This window comes from Mustela lutreola, chromosome 4, assembly GCF_030435805.1.
Source record: "Mustela lutreola isolate mMusLut2 chromosome 4, mMusLut2.pri, whole genome shotgun sequence".
In the NCBI taxonomy this organism is placed as follows: Eukaryota; Metazoa; Chordata; class Mammalia; order Carnivora; family Mustelidae; genus Mustela; species Mustela lutreola.
Window position 1 is genome coordinate 53,256,047 of NC_081293.1, and position 20,663 is coordinate 53,276,709.

At 37.1% G+C, this 20,663-nt stretch overlaps 1 protein-coding gene across 12 annotated transcripts in view; it reads left to right on the forward strand.

Annotated features, from left to right (window-relative positions):
- The window catches only part of CFAP70 (cilia and flagella associated protein 70), a 109,653-nt gene that overhangs the window by 80,841 nt on the left and 8,149 nt on the right, over nucleotides 1–20,663 (forward strand). For 10 of the 12 annotated variants that reach the window (XM_059169935.1, XM_059169933.1, XM_059169934.1 and 7 more), the window contains 6 exons: nucleotides 6,213–6,371; nucleotides 6,923–7,044; nucleotides 8,526–8,678; nucleotides 9,205–9,366; nucleotides 11,568–11,657; nucleotides 15,837–15,938. In XM_059169935.1, the coding sequence (XP_059025918.1) occupies nucleotides 6,213–6,371; nucleotides 6,923–7,044; nucleotides 8,526–8,678; nucleotides 9,205–9,366; nucleotides 11,568–11,657; nucleotides 15,837–15,938 (788 nt within the window). The remainder of the gene's footprint in view (nucleotides 1–6,212; nucleotides 6,372–6,922; nucleotides 7,045–8,525; nucleotides 8,679–9,204; nucleotides 9,367–11,567; nucleotides 11,658–15,836; nucleotides 15,939–20,663) is intronic. The other 2 variants (XM_059169937.1, XM_059169936.1) reach the window with 2 other exon arrangements.

Here is a 20,663-nt window from a genome sequence, read left to right on the forward strand (position 1 = left end):
TGGCCAGACTTATCAAAAAGAACAGAGAAAGGATCCAAATTAATAAAATCATGAATGAAAGAGCAGAGACCACAACCAACACCAAAGAAATACAAACAATTATAAGAACATATTATGAGCAACTATACACCAGCAAATTTGACAATCTGGAAGAAATAGATGCATTTCTAGGGACATATAAACTTAACCAGAAAGAAATAGAAAACCTGAAGAGATCCATAACCAGTAAGGAGATTGAAGCAGTCATCAAAAATTTCCCAAAAACAAGAGCCTAGGGCCAGACGGGTTCCCAGAGGAATGCTACCAAACATTTAAAGAAGAATTAATACCTATTCTCTGAAACTGTTCCAAAAAATAGAAATGGAAGGAAAACTTCCAAACTCATTTTATGAGGCCAGCATTACCTTGATCCCAAAACCAAACAAAGACCCCATCAAAAAGGAGAATTACAGACCAATATCCTTGATGAATATGGATGCAAAAATTCTCACTCAAATACTAGCCAATAGGATCCAACAATACACTAAAACGATTATTCACCACAACCACGTGGGATTTATTCCTGGGCTGCAAGTTTGGTTCAACATCTGCAAATCAATGTGACTCAATATATTAATAAAAGAAAGAACATTCATATGATATTCTTAATAGATGCTGAAAAAGCATTTGACAAAGTAAAGCATCCTTTATTGATTAAAACTCTTCATAGTGTAGGGATAGAAGGTACATACCTCAATATCATAAAAGCCATCTATGAAAAACCCACAGCGAATATCATTCTCAATGGGCAAAAACTGAGACCTTTTCTCCTAAGGTCAGGAACAGGGCAGGGCTGTCCATTATCACCATTGCTATTAAGCATAGTACTAGAAGTCCTAGCCTCGGCAACTAGACAACAAAAAGAAATAAAAGGTATCCAAATCTGCAAAGAAGAAGTCAAACTTTCACACTTTGCAGATATGATACTTTATGTGGGAAACGCAAAAGACTGCTAGAACTTATGCAGGAATTCAGTAAAGTGTCAGGATATAAAATCAATGCACAGAAATCAGTTGCATTTCTATACACCAACAGCAAAACAGAAGAAAGAGAAATTAAGGAGTCAAACCCATTTACAATTGCACCCAAAACCATAAGATATCTAGGAATAAACCTAACCAAAGAGACAATCTGTACTCAGGAAACTATAAAGTACTCTTGAAAGAAACTGAGGAAGACACAAAGAAATGGAAAACATTCCACGCTCATGGATTTGAAGAACAAATATTGTTGAAATGTCTATGCAACCTAAAGCAACCTACACACTCGGTGCAATCCCTATCAAAATACCATCCATTTTTTTTTCAAAGAAATGGAACAAATAATCCTAAAATTTATATGGAACCAGAAAAGACCCTGAATAGCCAAAGGAATGTTGAAAAAGAAAACCAGAGTTGGCAGCATCACAGTTCCAGACTTCAAGCTGTAAACAGCAAAACAGTATGGTACTGGCACAAAAATAGACACATAGATCAGCGGAACAGAATAGAGAGCCCAGAAATGGACCCTCAACTCTATGGTCAACTAATCTTGGACAAAGTAGGAAAGACTGTCCAATGGAAAAAAGACAAGTCTCCTCAACAAATGGTGTTGAAAAATTGGACAGCCACATGCAGAACAGACTCACACAAAATAGACTCAAAATGGATGAAAGACCTCAATATGAGACAGGAATCCATCAAAATCCTTGAAGAGAACACAGGCAGCAACCTCTTTGACCTTAGTCACAGCAACTTCTTCCTGGAAACATTGCCCAAGGCAAGGGAAGCAAGGGCAAAAATGAACTACTGGGACTTCATCAAGATCAAAACCTTTTTTTTTTTAAATTAATTTATTTATTTGACAGACAGAGATCACAAGTAGGCAGAGAGGCAGGCAGAGAGAGAGAGAGAGAGAGAGAGAGGGAAGCAGGCTTCCTGCGGAGCAGAGAGCCCGATGCGGGGCTCAATCCCAGGACCCTGAGATCATGACCCGAGCCGAAGGCAGCAGCCCAAACCACTGAGCCACCCAGGCGCCCCAAGATCAAAAGCTTTTGCACAACAAAGGAAACAGTCAACAAAACCAAAAGATCACCTACAGAATGGGAGAAGATATTTGCAAATGGTATATCAGATAAAGGGCTAGTATCCAAAATCTATAAAGAATTTATCAAATTCAACACCCAAAGAACAAATAATCCAATCAAGAAATGGACAGAAGACATAAACAGACACTTCTGCAAAGAACATCCAAATGGCCAACAGACACATGATGAAGTGCTCAAAATGACCTCTGCTCATTTTAAAAATCAGATTTTTTTTTTTTTTGCTACTGAGTTGTAGGAGTTCTTTATATATTTTTAATATTAACCCTTTATCATATATATGATTTGCAAATATTTTCTCCCATTCAGTAGGTTGCCTTTTCATTTTTTTGTAGGTTTCCTCTGTTGTGCAGAAACTTTTTAGTTTTGTATAGCCCCTCTTGTTGATTTTTGCTTTTATTGACTAACAATATGCATCTTGATTATGATAGTGTTTAAAAGAATCTATAAAGGGGATAAAATTGCTTAGGACTACACACACACACACACACACACATATACACAAATGCATATGAGAACTGGCAAAACCAGAATGAGGTCTTTAGTGCATTTAAGTATTGTACCAATATCAGTTTCCTGGTATTTATATTACACCATACTATAGTGGTATAAGATATCACCTTTGAAAGGTATTATATAATACAATTGACGGTATAATAAATAGGTAAAGAGTACATGGTACTATATGTTTTACATTTGCAACTTCCTGTGCATCTATAGTTATTTCAAAATGAAGAGTTAAAAAAATTCTTACAAGTAGCAATTGAGAGCACTTATGTGGAGTCTCAAAATATAAAGCTCCATGTAAACTGAAGACAACAACAAGAACAACCTTAAAAAGGTAATATTCAAACTTCTCACTTCTTTATTACTTTTCTACATTTTATTATAATCTGTGCTATTGAAGTTATTTATTTATAATTGTATTCTTATGTAAAAATACTATGTAATGGTATTTTCTTGTGCATCTCTTCCTAACTCTGCGTTCAGTGATGTAACACTGGTTGCTTGAAATCAGCTATAATAGGAGAATTTATATCATGGAAATCAGCAAACACTATAAACCAGCCTTCAACGTATCCAAAAGCCAATTGTTGAACAGCTTATCATTCAATATATAGGAAAACTTCAAGCATTTGTAAATTAAACAATATGCTTCTAAATAACCCATAGATCAAAGAAGTCACAAAATAATTTGAACTGAGTGATAATGCAACAAATCAAAATTTGTAAGATGAACTAAATTAGTTCCCAGAAGGAAATTTGTAGCTTTGAATGCCTCTATTAAAAAAATAAGAAAGGTCTAAAATCAGTTATCTAAGAGTCTACCTTAAGAAGCTAGAAAATAGGGCGCCTGGGTGGCTCAGTGGGTTAACCCGCTGCCTTCGGCTCAGGTCATGATCTCAGGGTCCTGGGATTGAGTCCCGCATCGGGCTCTCTGCTCAGCAGGGAGCCTGCTTCCTCCTCTCTCTCTCTGCCTGCCTCTCTGCCTACTTGTAATCTCTCTCTGTCAAATAAATAAATAAAATCTTAAAAAAAAAAAAAAGAAGCTAGAAAATAAGTAAGTGAAAGGAAAAAAATAATAAAGATCAGAGTAGGAATCGATGAAATAGAACGTAGATGAGAATAGAGAAAAGTAATGAGACCAATAGTTGATTCCTTGAAAAGATCAATTAAATAAATAAATCTAATTAGGGGAAAGAAGAGAGAAGATACATAGTACCAATATCAGAAATGAAAAAGGGAACACCTCTGCAAATCTTACAGATATTAGAAAGATAATAAGGAAAATTATTAATAACTTAATGCCAACAGGTATGAATATAATGTAATGTAATGTGAATACCTTGACAGACATACAAAGTATGTCAGGAAAAAAGAGAAAATCTGCATAGACCTACTCTCCTTAAGGAAGTTAAATATGTAATTAAAAAAGAAAAGAGAAAACCAGGCCTAACCCATTCCTACCATAGACTCAGAAAATACAAGAGAGAATACTTCCCACAGTTTGACCACAGTTATCACTGTGGTATTCAAAACCAGACAAACCCATCCCAAGAAGAGTACACACCAATAAGCCTAATGAACCTAAACACAAAAATTCTTAACAAGTATTATTCCATAAAATTTAGCAAGGCAGGCAGAGAGAGAGGAGGAAGCAGGCTCCCTGCCCAGCAGAGAGCCCCATGCGGTCTAGATCCCAGGACCCCGAGATCGTGACCTGAGCCGAAGGCAGAGACTTAATCCCCTGAGCCACCAGGTGCCCCCAGTCTGAAGTATTTAACCACTCTCTCCTTCCTGAAATACATGTGGCATTGCATCCTACATCTCCCAACAGTTTGGGTTTCCTTTGTTAGCTTCTCTTTCTTGTTAAACTCATTAGAGGTAATCATCTCCCAATAATATGTCTTACTTTCTAAGAGCCAACCTGCACTCAGTTTCCATTTTACTACTGATAGCTCTCAAATTTCTATATTTAGCCCTGACATCCCTCCAGAACCCAGGAGCTGAATTTTTCTACTAGGATATTCAACTGCTTATCTCCCAAATTGACTCTACATTGCTGTATTAAGCACCCAAGTCTATGATCTCAGTCATCCCTGCATCCTCTTCCTTTCTAGATTGAACTTCCCCCATCCTTATAACAGGTTAATTCTCAGGACTATCTGGTTCTCTTTCAAAATGTTCCTTGCATCCTCCCTTTAAAACTTCTACTACTCTTCATTACCAAATACCCAGATTGTTGTAACAGCCTTTCTACAAACCTCTTTGTCTCCATTTTGTATTTTTTATTCCTTGCTTCATAGCGCTGCTAGAGTAATTTTCATAAAATACCACTTTCATTTTCAGATTTTTCTGTTCAAAACTCATTGTTTTCTCCTTTTGTTTACAGAAGAAAAATCCTAGCATTAAAATGTCAATACAGGGGCGCCTGGGTGGTTCAGTGGTTAAGCATTGGCTTTCAGCTCAGGTCATGATCCCAGGGTTCTGGGATTGAGCCCCGCATCAGGCTCTCTGCTCAGCAGGAAGCATTATTTCCACCCCCCCAACCCCTGCTTATGTTCCCTCTCGCTGTGTTAGTCTCTGTCCAATAAATAAATAAAATCTTTTTAAAACATGTCAGTACAGTCTACCTCCAAACTTTCTCTTAATTTTCTCTATGTTATTCTCAATACCCATTAAAATAATTAGCTCACTACTTTTGTGCTTTTGCCAATAGCATGCTCTCAACCTTAAATGCCTCTCCCCCTTTACCTATCCAACTTCTGGCCATTTTTCAAAGCCATATCTTTTGCTCTAGCTGAGGGTGACTTCTTCTGACTGGGAACCAACTGGCAACTGTTCATTTCCTCCCTGGCATTGCTTTTTATTTTTATTCATCAAACATTTATTTATTTGAGAGGCTGCAAGACAGGTTCAAGAGCTTCAGCAAGTTATTTAACTTCTCTGTGATTCACCTTGTTTAAAGGAGCATAGTAAGTGTTGTGAAATATAAAGACTATACATTAAGGTTTTTAGCACAATCTTTAATACAATTCCTGCCATATAGCCATGTTCAAACATAGCTGCTCATAATGATGATAATGGTGTTTTTGAATACTAAGATGAAAAGAATTCCTGTCCTTCAAGAATTTTAATTTAACCTAAAAATATATTAACCTCATTTAGATTCTTCACATTCTGTGTTTAGCAAATAACTTTTAGAATAGGTATTTATTTGACATCATCATAACTTAGGTTAGCAGCAGGGTTGGACTAGGGATTATAGTTATAGAAGCTGAGCTGTCAGTTTAGCTTGTACTCTTTAAATTATTCAGAAATATGAAAAGTCTGGGGCACCTGGCTGGCTCAGTCAGTGGAACATGTGATTCTTGATCTCAGGGTTGTAAGTTTGAGCCTCATATTGGGTGTAGAGATTTCTTAAAAATAAAATCTTTAAAAGGTATGTAAAATGTCTACAAAACAAGTCTGTCCATGCAGTATTTAGAAAATATGTTTCTTGTGCTTTGAAAATAATTATATTTTTCCTCTTTTAATATCCAATGGAAGAAGGGTTTTTTTTTTTCTTATTAAAATTTAATCAATTTAGGACCAGGAGCTCCAACATCCATTCTAGATGACTTTCTTGAAGAATCATCCAAACTGCTTTCTGACTCACAAGAACACATTTTACCCACACAATCTCAGGATCCAACTGTTAGCCAAAAACCATCCAATATACTTCTCAAGGAGATACCAGTGAAAAAAGGTACTTAGGAATAAAGATTTCCTCTTGAAATAAAGGCATAAACTATCTAGAAAAGATGAAAACTCTTACGATTACCAAAATGTAATCTTGTTTGAATTTGATTAGTTTGTCATATTGCCTAAGTTCCTTCATATGAGGCTAGACTTGATAATCCAAACTCAGTAGTGCAACCCTTTCAATAGGCAAGAATTTATATTTAGCTCAGAGAAGTGTCTAACTACAGACTTAGGATTTTTTAACAGTGATTCTTCATTTTTAGAATATCAATAGGTTGTGTTTCACATTCAGGAAGATATGAATACTTCTAGAATGCATTTCATTTGGTTGTAACTTGCATTTGAAACACCAGTAGACTAACCTTGAGAACTTTTGAGATCTTTGGGGACCATTGCTATAAAGGAATTTATTGCTTTTCAGATTATAACCTCTCTCATATATTAGATTAGAATACTCTCTTTGCTCATTAGTAGTAATGTTAGCTCACTGTCTGAGTTTCTGACAATTTTTTCCTTTACATCTAGTAATCTATTCTTTTAATTTAATATTTTCAGAAACATCAAAATGTCAAGATTCATCAACCTTTTTGCATCCTAGCCCTCATGGTGTTTCCCAAACTCCTGCCACCATCTTCATGGAGACCATACGTTTCTTGATGAAAGTCAATGCTGTCCAGGTCAGAATATTTGGAAAAGGGCATGTAGATGGAAAGATTTTAGTGAACTACTTATTAAATCCATAGTGACATCTTTCCAAGCTTTAATATGCATGATGCAGAAATCAAATATGCTTTTGAGAACACACTCTAGGCCTAATGGTGTGAACATCCAAATATGAACCACTCTCTACAGAGAGCATCAGAACAGCTCACTGCAAATCTGTTCCCTCAGAATACCAGCAGAGCAAAATTGGACTCTAAAGGCTTATGTAACCTGATGTCAATTTATTAACAGAATTCATATTATGTGAGTGTTGGAGCTTCACAGGAGCATTATCATATCTTTCTTTCTTTCTAGGTAGTAAATGTGGGGGAGTAAAAATACTAAATTTTCTGAATTTGTATAACTGGGCTGGATATGTGACTTGCTTCAGATTTGACTTACCCATACAGTCACAGATAGAGCTACTCGAGAAGAATAAGAGCATCCTGTGTGGTCTACCTACCAAATGGGAAACAAGAAATATTTCCATGAAACAAGTAGTAGGAAAGAGAGCAAGATCCGGGAACCAGGAGAGTTGGCCCTGATCCTGCAGAGTATATGTTCCACCTGGGGGTGGCAAGCTCAAGAAAGGGCAAGAATTATGACCTGACTAGGAGTGGGCCACATTAAACAGGAACTTTTAACACATTAAACATTAATGTGTAGAGAAACAGTATACATTAGAGTAGAGAAATGTGTAGTAGAGAAACATTTCTGTATCCCAGATTAAATAAGTCTCTATCCCCACCACCCCATGCAAAGAGCCAGAAATGTAGGTATAGGGAACAGCTCCAGAACCTCCTCCCACTATTTTTCTAAGAAGGTGTAAGTGTTAACAGGAGTTTCTATAGGATAGGCTAAGATGGGAATGAGGGAGAAGAAAAGTAGAGCTTCTCCCTCTGCTTAGTAAGTACATCTGACTTTGTTAAATTTGCAAACCTTATATAGAATTAAAAATAAAGAATAGCCCGAAGTATAAAACTGGAAAACATAGAGGAGAGAGTTTTTCAGAAACAAATATGTATGTTTCTAAGATCCTGAGCCTAGAATTTTAGAAAAGGAGGTTTTGCCTCACAAAGTTTCCTCAATAATTGTAGCTTCCTGAAAATGTTAGCTCATGTGTCAGTGGAGTGGTTGATGAAGAGCTTTTGTTTGCTGCATAACATACATGCAAAAATTCATCTAGTTTTTTGACCAGCAAGACCAGTATTTTTCAGTACTGCAGATTTTTATTTTGAAAATGTCTGTATTTGGTGACTAGGTGAATAGTGAGTAATGGAACCATGATGTGCTGAATCTTTATAATTCACCTCTAACCTTTTGAAGTTGGTAATCATTTCATTCTATAATATGTTTCTTATTCATTATTATCTGGCATAATATTCAGCTGCAAGAGCTATGGAACTGACACAATGCAGCTATTGTATACTCCTTATAATCTGTTTTTTCCTCATAGTATGTGCACAGAGTGCTTGCACATGAGCTGTTATGCCCTCAAGGAGGCCCCAGCTGCGAGTATTACTTGGTGCTGGCCCAGACACACCTTCTCAAGAAGGACTTTGCCAAGGCAGAGGAATACCTTCAACATGCAGCCCAGATGGACTACTTGGTAATAACTTTTTTTGGAACCTCTTGAGTATAGTTTGGGGGAGGGGCAAGCAGGCTTTCTTAAAGGTGATGATGCCATATCACAGGTAGATTTCTAGTTACTAGAGGTGGAGGTCTTCAACTTCCAGTAAACTCATCTATTTCCTTCCATTTGTTTTTCTCAAGCAGTTATGAGTTTTGCAAAGGGCAGAGAAAAGGATAAGGATAGCTCTTTAGCTGATAATTGATCTATTTCATATTTTCTGGATTTCTTCTTTTTTTCTCACTGTGAACATTCTCTTGGTTATGTTTGAATGTTTTCTTAATATTTACCCCAAAGACAAAATAGTTTTGAAAAATGCAAGAAAGAAATGAGGGAGCAGACCTAGAAAAATACCTCCCAGTGCAACTAAATGGTCCTTTTTCTAACTGAGTGCTATTAGAAAAAGAAGAAGGACTTAGTCTAATTTTAAATGTTAAACAAAGATCATTACTGGACTTTTAAATACCACCTCATCCCAAGTACTACTTGTTCTTTACCTTCTCAGAACCCTAATGTCTGGGGCGTGAAGGGCCATCTCTATTTTCTAAGTGGAAATCATGCTGAGGCCAAGGCATGCTATGAGCGAACCATTAGTTTTGTAGTGGATGCTTCTGAGATGCACTTCATCTTCCTGCGACTGGGACACATCTATCTGGAAGAGAAAGAGGTGAGGGACACAGGATGGAGAGTAACCATGTAAAAAAATCAGGTCATGGTCAGGACCTGAATTCAGTTCAAACATCAACATACATCTGTGTGGACCCAACACAGTAATATCATATTGATACTTTTATATCCAAAGATAAAGTGACTTGACCAACATTAGATAAACTAGTAATTAATAGAAGTAGGATTCAAATCCAGGCGGTCTAATATTGGAGTCTGTGGTTTTAACCATTATGATACTAAAAAGTTGCATAGAACTCAATAAATGTTATCATAGTTAATATTTCAGGTAACTTTCTTTTATTAGCAGTAGTTGAACATTCTTAGCTTGACTTACCTAATGGAAAATGTCAAAAGAACTTCTTCAACCTTCTTCCTCAACATGAAGTTTTATATTTAATTCAGCTAAGGCTAACTCCATTCCACAGGGAACTCTAACATGACTCCTTTGTAATTACTCTCCATATTTTAGGAATCATCCCCAAGATCTTCTAAAAGAAACTTTGGGGGCACCTGGGTGGCTCAGTGGGTTAAGCCTTTGCCTTTGGCTCAGGTCATGATCTCAGGGCCCTGGGATTGAGCCCTGAATTGGGCTCTCTACTCAGCAGGGAGCCTGCTTACCCACCGCCCCCCACCACGCCCTGCCTGCCTCTCTGCCTACTTGTGATCTCTTTCTGTGTCAAAAAAATAAATAAAATCTTAAAGGAAAAAAGAAACTTTCTGTTATAGAAAATTTCAAATACACACAAAGTATGGGGCACCTTGGTGGCTCAATCAGTTAAGCACCCAGCTCTCCATCTCAGCTCAAGTCTTGATCTCAAGGTTGTGAGTTCATCCCCTGCACTGGGCTCCTTGCTGGATGTGGAGCCTACTTAAACAAACAAACAAAAAAACAAACAAAAAACACAAATAAATACTAAGTAGACAGAATAGTAGAAATGAACCAATGTGGACCCATCATCTTATATCAACAATTATCAACTCTCTGCCTTTTGACATTGGGCTTTTGTTTTGACTTCATTCTATTTCTACCCCTAGAACACCCAATTATCTCTCTATTTAAAATAAAGGGATGCCTGGGTGGCTCAGTGAGTTAAGTGTCTGCCTTCAGCTCAGGTCATGATCCCAGGGTCCCAGGATCAAATCCTGCTCAGCATGGAGTCTGCTTCTCCCTTTGGCTCCCCGCTGATTGTGCCTTCTCTTTCTCTGACAAATAAATAAATAAAATCTTTATAAAATAAAACAACAGCAGCAACAAGAAGTTGTGATACCTTATAATTTAAGTATGAAGGCCCCCATTAGACATAAGGGAAAAAAAATCATTATCCCACTGCAGTGAAATAAATAAGAAGTTTTCTTTCTGACATCATTGCAAGCTACATCTGAACCCAGCTTCTGACTTAAATAGTCACTAGGCAAGCAATTTCACTGGGCAAGCAACTCTTAGGCTATTTGCTGAGGCTTACCTATAGTTACGTCTCTCATATTGGAGATGGGAGATAAGAAGAGGTATAATTCTTTTGGAAGTTTGTTTCTTGAGTTTTTCTGAATGTTTCCTGTATTACTCAGCACTAAAAAGAAATAAGCTAGCAAACCATGAGGAAACATAAGGGTAGCTAAAATACATATTGCTAAATCAAAGTAGCCAGTCTGAGAAGGCTACCTACTGTGTGATTCCAATTGTATGACATTCTGGAAAAGGCATAACTATGGAAACAGTAAAGAGATCAGTGGTTTTGGGGGGTGGGGTAGGGAAGTGATGAACAGATGGAGGACAGAGGATTTTTAGGGCTGTGAAAGTACTTTAATAATGGATGCATGTCATTATACATTTGTCCAAACCTATGGAATGTATAATACCAAATATGACTGTGGACTTTAGGTAATGATGATGTATCCATGTAGTTTCATCAGTTGTAACAAAGGTACCACCCTGTTGGAGGATGTTGATAATGGGAGAGGCTATCATGTGTAGCAGCAGGGAGTGTATGAGAAATTGCTATACTTTCCTCTTAGTTTTGCTGTGAACCTAAAGCTGCTCTTAAAAAAAACCTGTATCTTAAAAAAAACAAACACAATTTAAGGGCTCATTTAACTCAGATTGGTCTTGAGTACAACTACAGAAGCCCTATGACTATCCTAGCAATATAGCATTTGAAACTTCCAGAAGAACAATAGCTTAGTGGTGCTTTCTTTCTACAGTATGAAAAGGCAAAGAAAACCTACATGCAAGCCTGTAAGAGATCACCTTCATGCCTTACCTGGCTAGGACTGGGAATAGCCTGTTATCGGGTAAGAGGATAAAGGCTTGAGACTAGGCCTGTGAATATAGCTGACCTTGATTCCTTGGGCTTCTAAGCATCCTGGGAGTTTGTAATGATGGTGAAAAAAGTTACTTTTCAAAGGTATTCAGTAAATAAAAAGTCAATCCATACTGTAAAAATAAAAGTCTTCAAAATCCCACAAAAATCTGAACCAGAAAGCTATATAATAAAAAAACTTTAAGTTTTTTTAAAAATCATAATTTTATGATGTTATTTGTAAGGGAAAAAATGATATGATAAATGAAGAATTTACTCGATTAAAGAAATTTATTGATGCTTATTAAGCTCTGTGGCCCTTCTGTTTCCAGGAGGAGCTGCTTTAGCTTCTGGGAGATCTTTTGCTCCCCACCCCTAAAAACTCTCTAGCCACCCTTTCCTCTGTTCTTACAATCTTTGAAAGAGTCATGCAATGTGTTGTTCATGTCCAATTTCTTCAATGTATTCTTTTTTCTTTTTTCTTGTGTTATGTTCGTCACCATACAGTATTCTTGATGCTAACCTCTCATTTTCTCCCTAGTACCGTATTCTCTTCATTTTGTCTTTTTCTTTGGATTATATTTTTAACCTTTCCTTCTCAAACAGTTCTTTCACCATTTTTCCCCCTTTTTATTATACAACAGTGGTAACAGCCAAATGAGTTGCCTGTATTCCCTGCCTCCTCTTCCTTATTGCTGTTCTTTTTTAACTATAAAGGTGATACATGTTCATTATACAAAATTTAGAAGATAGAAAATATAAAGAAAACTTAAAAGTATCCATAATCCAACCACTCAGTGATAACTACTATTAACATTTGAATGCATTTCCTGCAGCCTTCTTCATACATATATGAAAGCAATTTTAATGTATAAAACTGTAAATAAAATATTTACTGCTTTTTAATCTTCTTTCTACTTAAGCAGTATAGCACTGATATCTTTTTGCATCACCAAATAGTCTAAAACATGATTTCTAATGCCTTCATTGTGTTCCCTGATTTGGATGTGTAAGTGAATTGACAATGTAGTATTTCATACTAACCAGGACACTTCAGAGGATGGAAAGGGTGCTATTAATAATTACACTGGGACACAGGGACTGTCCCAGGTCAACTGGGACATATGATCATTTTTAAAAAGGCTGTGTGCTCCCCTGTTCTACCTTCTCAGAAAGAATATAAAACATCGCTGTTAGAAAATTGATAACACTGTCAAAAGTACCAGAAACTAGCTCTACAGACTATTCAACATAAGTCATGCTTCTGCTTGTTTTGAGTACTTTAAATAATATTTTCATTGAGATAGAAACTAAAAACAAAACAAAAATCTTTTTTTTAACTTTGTGTAAGTTTTTATTAAATTACCAATTAGGGACCCCCCCCCACACACACACACAATGTGAACTTTCCGATCCAACGTACAAAATAGAAATCTTAATAAAAGATTAAATTAAGCCTCACCACTAAGATGTCCAAGTAATCCCTATTCCCCATAAGTATTTTAGTCATACTATACCTATATGTGGATATATCATAATTTTTTTTGACCAATCACTCATTATTGGGCATGTTGTTAGTTTCTACTATTACACTATTGTAGATGAAACTGAGATAAACATTCTTGTACATAAATCTCTGTGCTTAATTCTTTTTATTTCCTTAGGATATATCCTTAATGTAGAAAAATTTTAAAGTCTTTAAATTATAGTGTCAATTTGCCTTCTAGAAAGAGTGTATACTGATTTATACCTTTCCAGGAGGTATGAGAGCACATTTCACTGTTACCTCATCAACATTGGGCATTATCATTTGCCAATGCGATCGATACCTTAATTTGCATTTTTATCAATAATGAGGTTGAAATATGGGATAAACATATCTTTTTACTTATGAATTATCTGCTCAGATCCCATGTCCCATTTACCTTTCATTTCATTACTATCAGGCTTACTACTTTACCACTTTAACCTTACCACCTTACTGTCCCTTCTGACAGAAGTTCCCTTAATATCCTAATTGCTAAATGCCATAGATACTTAGATGAATTTCTGGCACTTAACCCTGTTGACTGCTTTCTTCCTGAAGTCCTCTCCTTCCTTGACTTCCACAATACTTCATTCATATCCTTCCAGTTCTATGCCTTCTTCTCTGATACCTTTCTCGGCCTTTTTTGTCAGCTCCCACTCTTTTACCTACCATAATTGTTGGGTCCTCCCAGGTTCTACAGTCAGCCCTCTTGTCCTGTCAGCACATTTATTTACCCTAAGGAAAAAATACATCAACCCCAGTGGCCTAAACTACCACTTGTGCCCTAATGAATTCTAAACCTTTAATGCATAACACTTTTCAAGTTCTGACCCTTATATCAAACAGTGTAATGGACAGCTCCATTTTCATGGTTCCCTAGACACCTTAAAATGTGCATATCTGAAATACAACCCAACTTAACCCTGAAGGATTCTCACATTCCTTAAGTCTACACCTTCTCCTATATTCTGTGTCTTGGTATATGGAGCTGTAATGAACCTGATCAACCAAGCCAGAAACTTAAAAGGTATCCTAGCCTACTTCTCCTGTTACTTTTAATTAGGCATCAAATATCCTATTGATTTTGTCTCTTCAATGTCTCTTGAGTCTCTTGTCTCCTCTCCATCCTATTTTTATAGCTCCAATTCAAGCCTCATACCTTCTGCTGCTAGCATGATCTCTTGTCCTACCTTAATCCATCTACCACATTGTTATCAAAGTGGTCTTTAAAATATGCAAATATTGTGTTACTCCCCTACATAAACTCTTCAATGGCTACCCCTTGTTTCAGAATAAAATTCACATTCCCTTGAATGAACATATATCATCTGGTGCTTAACTCTTTAGTTTTATCACTTACTTTATTCTCCCTGATCTCTCTCTCTTTTCTCCAGCCCCACATGCGTACTTAAGATTGTTTCCTGACCCCACCACACTCTCTTGTGCCTCCAGGCCTTCGTATATGATACTCTTTTTCCTGGAAATGCCTTTCTTCACCTTGTATAGCTAATAGACTCCAATTTATCCTTTAGGACTCACTTTAGTAATATTTCCTCTCAGAAGCTATCCTTTAATTTCAGGGTGCAATTATTCCCATTTTCCTGTGTCCCTCCACTAGATCTATATATGCTTTTATTATAGAAATGTTTACTCTGTATTGGGACTATTTATGTTTGGATTTTCATTTTTTTTTTTTACTTATCTGTCAGTGAACTCTTTGAGAGGTTGTATTTTTTCATTTTATTCACAGTACCTAGCATACTACCTGTCACAGAATAAATTCTTAGCAAGTATAATTGACTAATTACACTGATTGAATGAAATTGGTTGAATAATGAATCAATACACTGATTGAATATTGAATCAATATCTTAAAAACATTTAAACTGTGGACCAAAGTATGGGCAATGCTTAAAGGCCATTCTTCATTGCCTAGAAACTCATAGTTTCCTTTTCAAAACAGAAAAAATGAAGAGGTACTATATTGGTGAAAGGAGTGCCTTATTTCTTCCTTAGGTGATCTTTCGGAAGATTTTAGAAAGCAAACTCACTTTTAGGAAGGAGCAATGATATCCGTATGTCCAGAGCTCAGAGAGCATTTTAGAGCCTGAATATTATATTGATTGCTCAAGATCATATTAATAATAACTAATATTAGTATTTTGACAGGTTAATAGGACTTTAACCTTAAGAAAGGGATTCACAATGTAAAGGAAAAAACAACATGTATCTGACATCCTACTGTGTGGGGGGAAATCATATAATGATGCAGGCACAGTAGTGAATACTTCTGGTTTTTCAATCCTGACACCTGAAGCTCCATGGTTCATGGATGCCCTGATGGAATTGCTGTAGAGGGAAGGAGGAAGAGAGGGGTGTAAGTTGAAAGCCTAACAGGCAGGACTCCAGATTTCTCACTTGCCTGTTTAATCCAAACAGTTCTTCTTTTAACAGGTTCATATATTGGGCTACAATATACAATTTTGTTTGAAGAGTTCTGAGCTGAAAATTTTAAAAGGAGAAAACTGTTTGTATAGGTCACATTACCAATGTTATTTGGACATAATGTTTTCAACTAAACTGACTCCAGCTGGCTTAAGGGAAAACTGCTCTGACTTAACACACTTTTCTTTTTCTGTCAAGCTGGAGGAGCTCACAGAGGCTGAGGATGCTCTCTCTGAAGCCAATGCATTGAACAACTACAATGCTGAAGTATGGGCATATCTGGCTCTGGTCAGCCTGAAAGTGAGTGTTTGTTAACCCTACACAGTGCCCTTTTAGGGCAAAGATGTAAGGAAGTGAGTAAGGCAAGAGATAGGTAGATGGCCATTAATGCATGGTAGTTGAGGTTTAATGAGCTTCAGATTTGGTCATTATACTGATGAGGAAGGAGAGGTCCAGTCTGAGAAGCTGCTACTTGGAATGTGCTTACAAAATCGGTTATATGGGGCGCCTGGGTGGCTCAGTGGGTTAAGCCTCTGCCTTCGGCTCAGGTCATGATCTCAGGGTCCTGGGATTGAGCCCCGCATCGGGCTCTCTGCTCAGCAGTGAGCCTGCTTCCCCTTCTCTCTGCCTGCCTCTCTGCCTGCCTCTCTGCCTGCTTGTGATCTCTCTCTCTCTCTGTGAAATAAATAAATAAATAATCTTTAAAAAAAAAAAAAAGAAAGAAAATCGGTTATACACTCACATGTATTTGTCTGGAAGGGAGAATCTAAAAATGAAAGCAAGCCATTTGGACTTGTTGGTCACAGGTGAGCAGGAGTGGGGTGGGCCAGGGCTGATCGCCAGTCAGGGTTCTGGGTTAGGTGGCTTCCCTGTGGTACTTTCAAGCGGCTCTGCAGGCCCCAAGTAGGGTACACTAACTAAGCCCAGTCCTGCACATCCCCTTCCTCAAGATGAATGATGTGGTAATCAGAGTCTGGTCTAGGACTTGGGTTAGCAAAGATAAATGGGGAGCCATCAAGCAGTGATTGATGGTGCAGTGGGATGGTAGATCATGTTAGGGGGCAATGAGCTGTTTGTTCGACAGGTCTCTTGACCTGCCTGAGCTCTCAAGCCTGGGACACTGGTATGCATTCCTTGTATAGTCATTCAAATTATGCTCTGGATCTACAAAAAATTCATATGTATACTCTGATTTCCCTCTTTATTAGTTATATATAGCTTAGAAAAGCTATATAAGAATCCACTGATAAAAACAAAGGTGGACTAGGAGCACCTGGGTGGCTCAGTTGTTTGTGTCTGACTCTTGGTTTTGGCTCAGATCATGATCTAAAGGTCATGATCTCAAGGTTGTAGGATCTAGCCCCATGTAGGGCTCCTCATTCAGTGGGGAGTCTGCTTGAGATTCTTTCTCCCTCTCCCTTTGTTTCTCTGCCTCCCCCACTCACTCCATCTCTTTCTAAAATAAATAAATAAATAAATCTTTAAAGAAATAAATAAAGGTGACTATAAAGATGCAAACATAAATAGTTTGCCAACAAACATAAATGGATTATTCAAAAATCTCCTGTAGACTAGAATGGTTTTCCCCAGAGAGCCATTGTTTTTAAAATGGGCCCAATAGCTACAAAGCATCTTCTTTTTTTAAAAAATTTTTTATTGTGTTATGTTAGTCATCATACAGTATATCATTAGTTTTTGATGTAGTGTTCCATGGTTCATTGTTTCCATATAACACCCAGTGTTCCATGCAATCCATACCCTCCTTAATACCTAACACCAGGCTCTTCCATCCCCCTTCTAAAACCCTCCCTTTGTTTACTGGAGTCCATAGTCTGTCATGGTTTGTCTCCTACTCCTATTTCTCCCACTTCATTTCTCCCTTCTCCTAATGTACAAAGTATCTTCTTTATAATTGTGTGTGTTTTTATTTCCTAACAGGCCAGAATATGGGAGAGATAATTTAGATATTTACCTGATACGAATCAGGAAATACATGTTATTTATATTTAAATTATATTTAGTTATATTTACTAACCTCCTTCCTGAATTCTTTTTTCATTAGTTTTCATTTCAAAAAAATAAATACACTTTTTAAATGGGAATATTCTTGTATCAGAATATAAGCAAGGTCAAAGACCATCAAAAGAGATGCTCCACTAGCCTTCCTAAAACATTCCTTCTTGTTAAACTGTTGGCTGAGGGTGCTTATCCTTGACATTTATGAGAGATTAGGTAGGGTGTATTGTGGGAGTTTGTGATAACTCCTTTACCTATAGAACATAACTCTCCCATACTTAAATAACTTGGCTAAATAACTTGTACATCAGCTTAAGATCAAATGTGGAATAACAAGAGTGGCTTTCAGTTTTCCAATGGCCAATATAACATTAAACTGACAGAGAGAATTATGACTGTAAGAGAAATGAACAGGGGCGCCTGGGTGGCTCAGTGGGTTAAGCCGCTGCCTTCGGCTCAGGTCATGATCTCAGGGTCCTGGGATTGAGTCCCGCATCGGGCTCTCTGCTCAGCAGGGAGCCTGCTTCCCCCTCTCTCTCTTTCTCTGCCTGCCTCTCCATCTACTTGTGATCTCTCTCTGTCAAATAAATAAATAAAATCTTAAAAAAAAAAAAAAAGAGAAATGAACAAAAAAAAAATGACCACATTTTATCTTTGGAATAAATATCTTGAGAGATACCTGGGTTTTTACCCCAACTCTGCCACAACTAGCTCTCGGATTCTAGGTAAGTCACTTAAACTTGCCGGACCTCAATTTCTTCATTTTTTATTTTATTTTGAAGATTTTATTTATTTATTTATTTATCTTTTTAAAAGATTTTTATTTATTTATTTATTTATTTGACAGAGAGAGAGAGAGATCACAAGTAGGCAGAGAGGAAGGCAGAGAGAGAGAGAGAGAGAGAGAAGCAGGCTCCCCGCTGAGCAAAGAGCCCGATGTGGGGCTCGATCCCAGGACACTGAGATCATGACCTGAGCTGAAGGCAGTGGCTTAATCCACTGAGCCACCCAGGTGCCCCAGAAGATTTTATTTATTTACTTAACACAGAGAGAGATCACAAGTAGGCAGAGAGGCAGGCAGAGAGAGAAGGGGAAGCAGGCTCCCTGATGAGCAGAGAGCCCAATGCAGGGCTTGATCCCAGAACCCTGAGATCATGACCTGAGCGGTAGGCAGAGACTTAACCCACACAGAGCCACACAGGTGCCCCGATTTCTTCATCTTTTAACTCAAAGGGTTAAATGGACGATTTTGGTATACTTCCCATAGAAACTGCTATATTAAATAGGAAAAAAATTAAGGCTATGTAAGATTTGAATAAAAACAATTAACAAGATTGAACTCAAACACCAATATAGAATACTGCACTTAACAATTAGAGAATATGTATTCTTTGCAAGTACGAATGAATTGTTCATAAAACTTGACCATATACTAGACTACAAAGAGAGATTCAACAAATGCATATAGATAACACTACAGTGAAATTATAAGTAAACAATTATATGATAGGCCAGATTGGGGCACTGGGTGGCTCATTCGGTGAAGCATCTGCATTCAACTCAGGGCATGATCCCTGGGATTGAGCCCCACATTGGTCTCCCTGCTCAGCAGTGAGTCTGTTTCTCCCTCTCCCTCTGCCCCTCCCCCTGCTTGTGCTCACACACTCTCTCTCTCAAATAAATAAATAAAACCTTTTTAAAAAAAGATAGGCCAGATGACATAGATATGTTTATAAACTTGAATTCATACTTGTAATTAATTCATAGGTCAAGGAGCAAATCATATGACAATTTCTTGTGGAAGGTAGAATTCTAAAGATTCTAAAGATGACCCTCCCCCCTCCACTAATATTATTCCATCAAATACATCTATGAGTAGACCCACATATATATGGAAACTTAGGTTTTGTTAGATTTTTAATTACTCAAAAATAATTGGGGTTGGGGTGCCTGGGTGGCTCAGTGGGTTAAAGCATCTGCCTTCAGCTCAGGTCATGATCCCAGGCTTCTGGGATCAAGCCCTGCATCGGGTTCTCTGCTCAGTGGGGAGCCTGCTCCTCCCACCCCACTCTCTCTGCCTGCCTCTCTGCCTACTTGTGATCTCTCTGTCAAATAAATAAATAAAATCTTTAAAAAAAATTGGGGTTTCTTAGGAATTTACCCTGAAACTGTTCCTCCAACAACTAAGCATAAGATACTGATTATAGTATATATATATTATACTATATATATTATAGTATAGATACTAATCAGCATAAGATACTGATTATAGTATTATTGTGATTGCAAAATATTGGAAACAACATACATAGGATAGTATTTGAATAAACTATGGTATATCAACATAATGGAGTACTATGCTCCTGAAAGAAATAATGGAGAAGATCTCTATGAAATGATGTGGAGTGATTTCCAGGATAGATTGTTCAGTAAAAACAACAACAACAACAAAACCTAAAGTACAAGATTTTCTTTTTTTTATTTTCTTTTTTATTTTTTTCCAAGATTTTCTATAGTATACCACCTTTTGTATAAAAAGGAAGGAAAAAGAAGAAATTATACACAGATTGGCTCATTTGTGCAAAAACAAACAAACAAACAAACAAAACAACCAAACAAACAAACCACAGGAAGGAAAAACCAGAGATTAATGAGACTGGGTTGTATAGGTCATGGACAGACATAGGGTAGAAGGAAGGTAGAGAATGAGGGGGTGATCCTCTGTACCTCTCTGTTCAGAACTGAATTTTGGAACCATGTTAATGTTTCATTTTTTAAAAAGAAATAAAGTCAGTAGGAAATGGGAGATTGTATAATATGATAATAACAACAACAAAACAAAACTACTTCCCATGAATAACATAACACTAAAGGTGGGGAAAAGAGAACTAATTCAGTATACTTTTGAAAAACTATTTGAAATATACACTCTCAGACTAAAGAGGAAAAAACCTCTACACAGATATTGGATTTCAGTTAGTAAGCTGCTTTTTTTCAGAGTCATTAGTT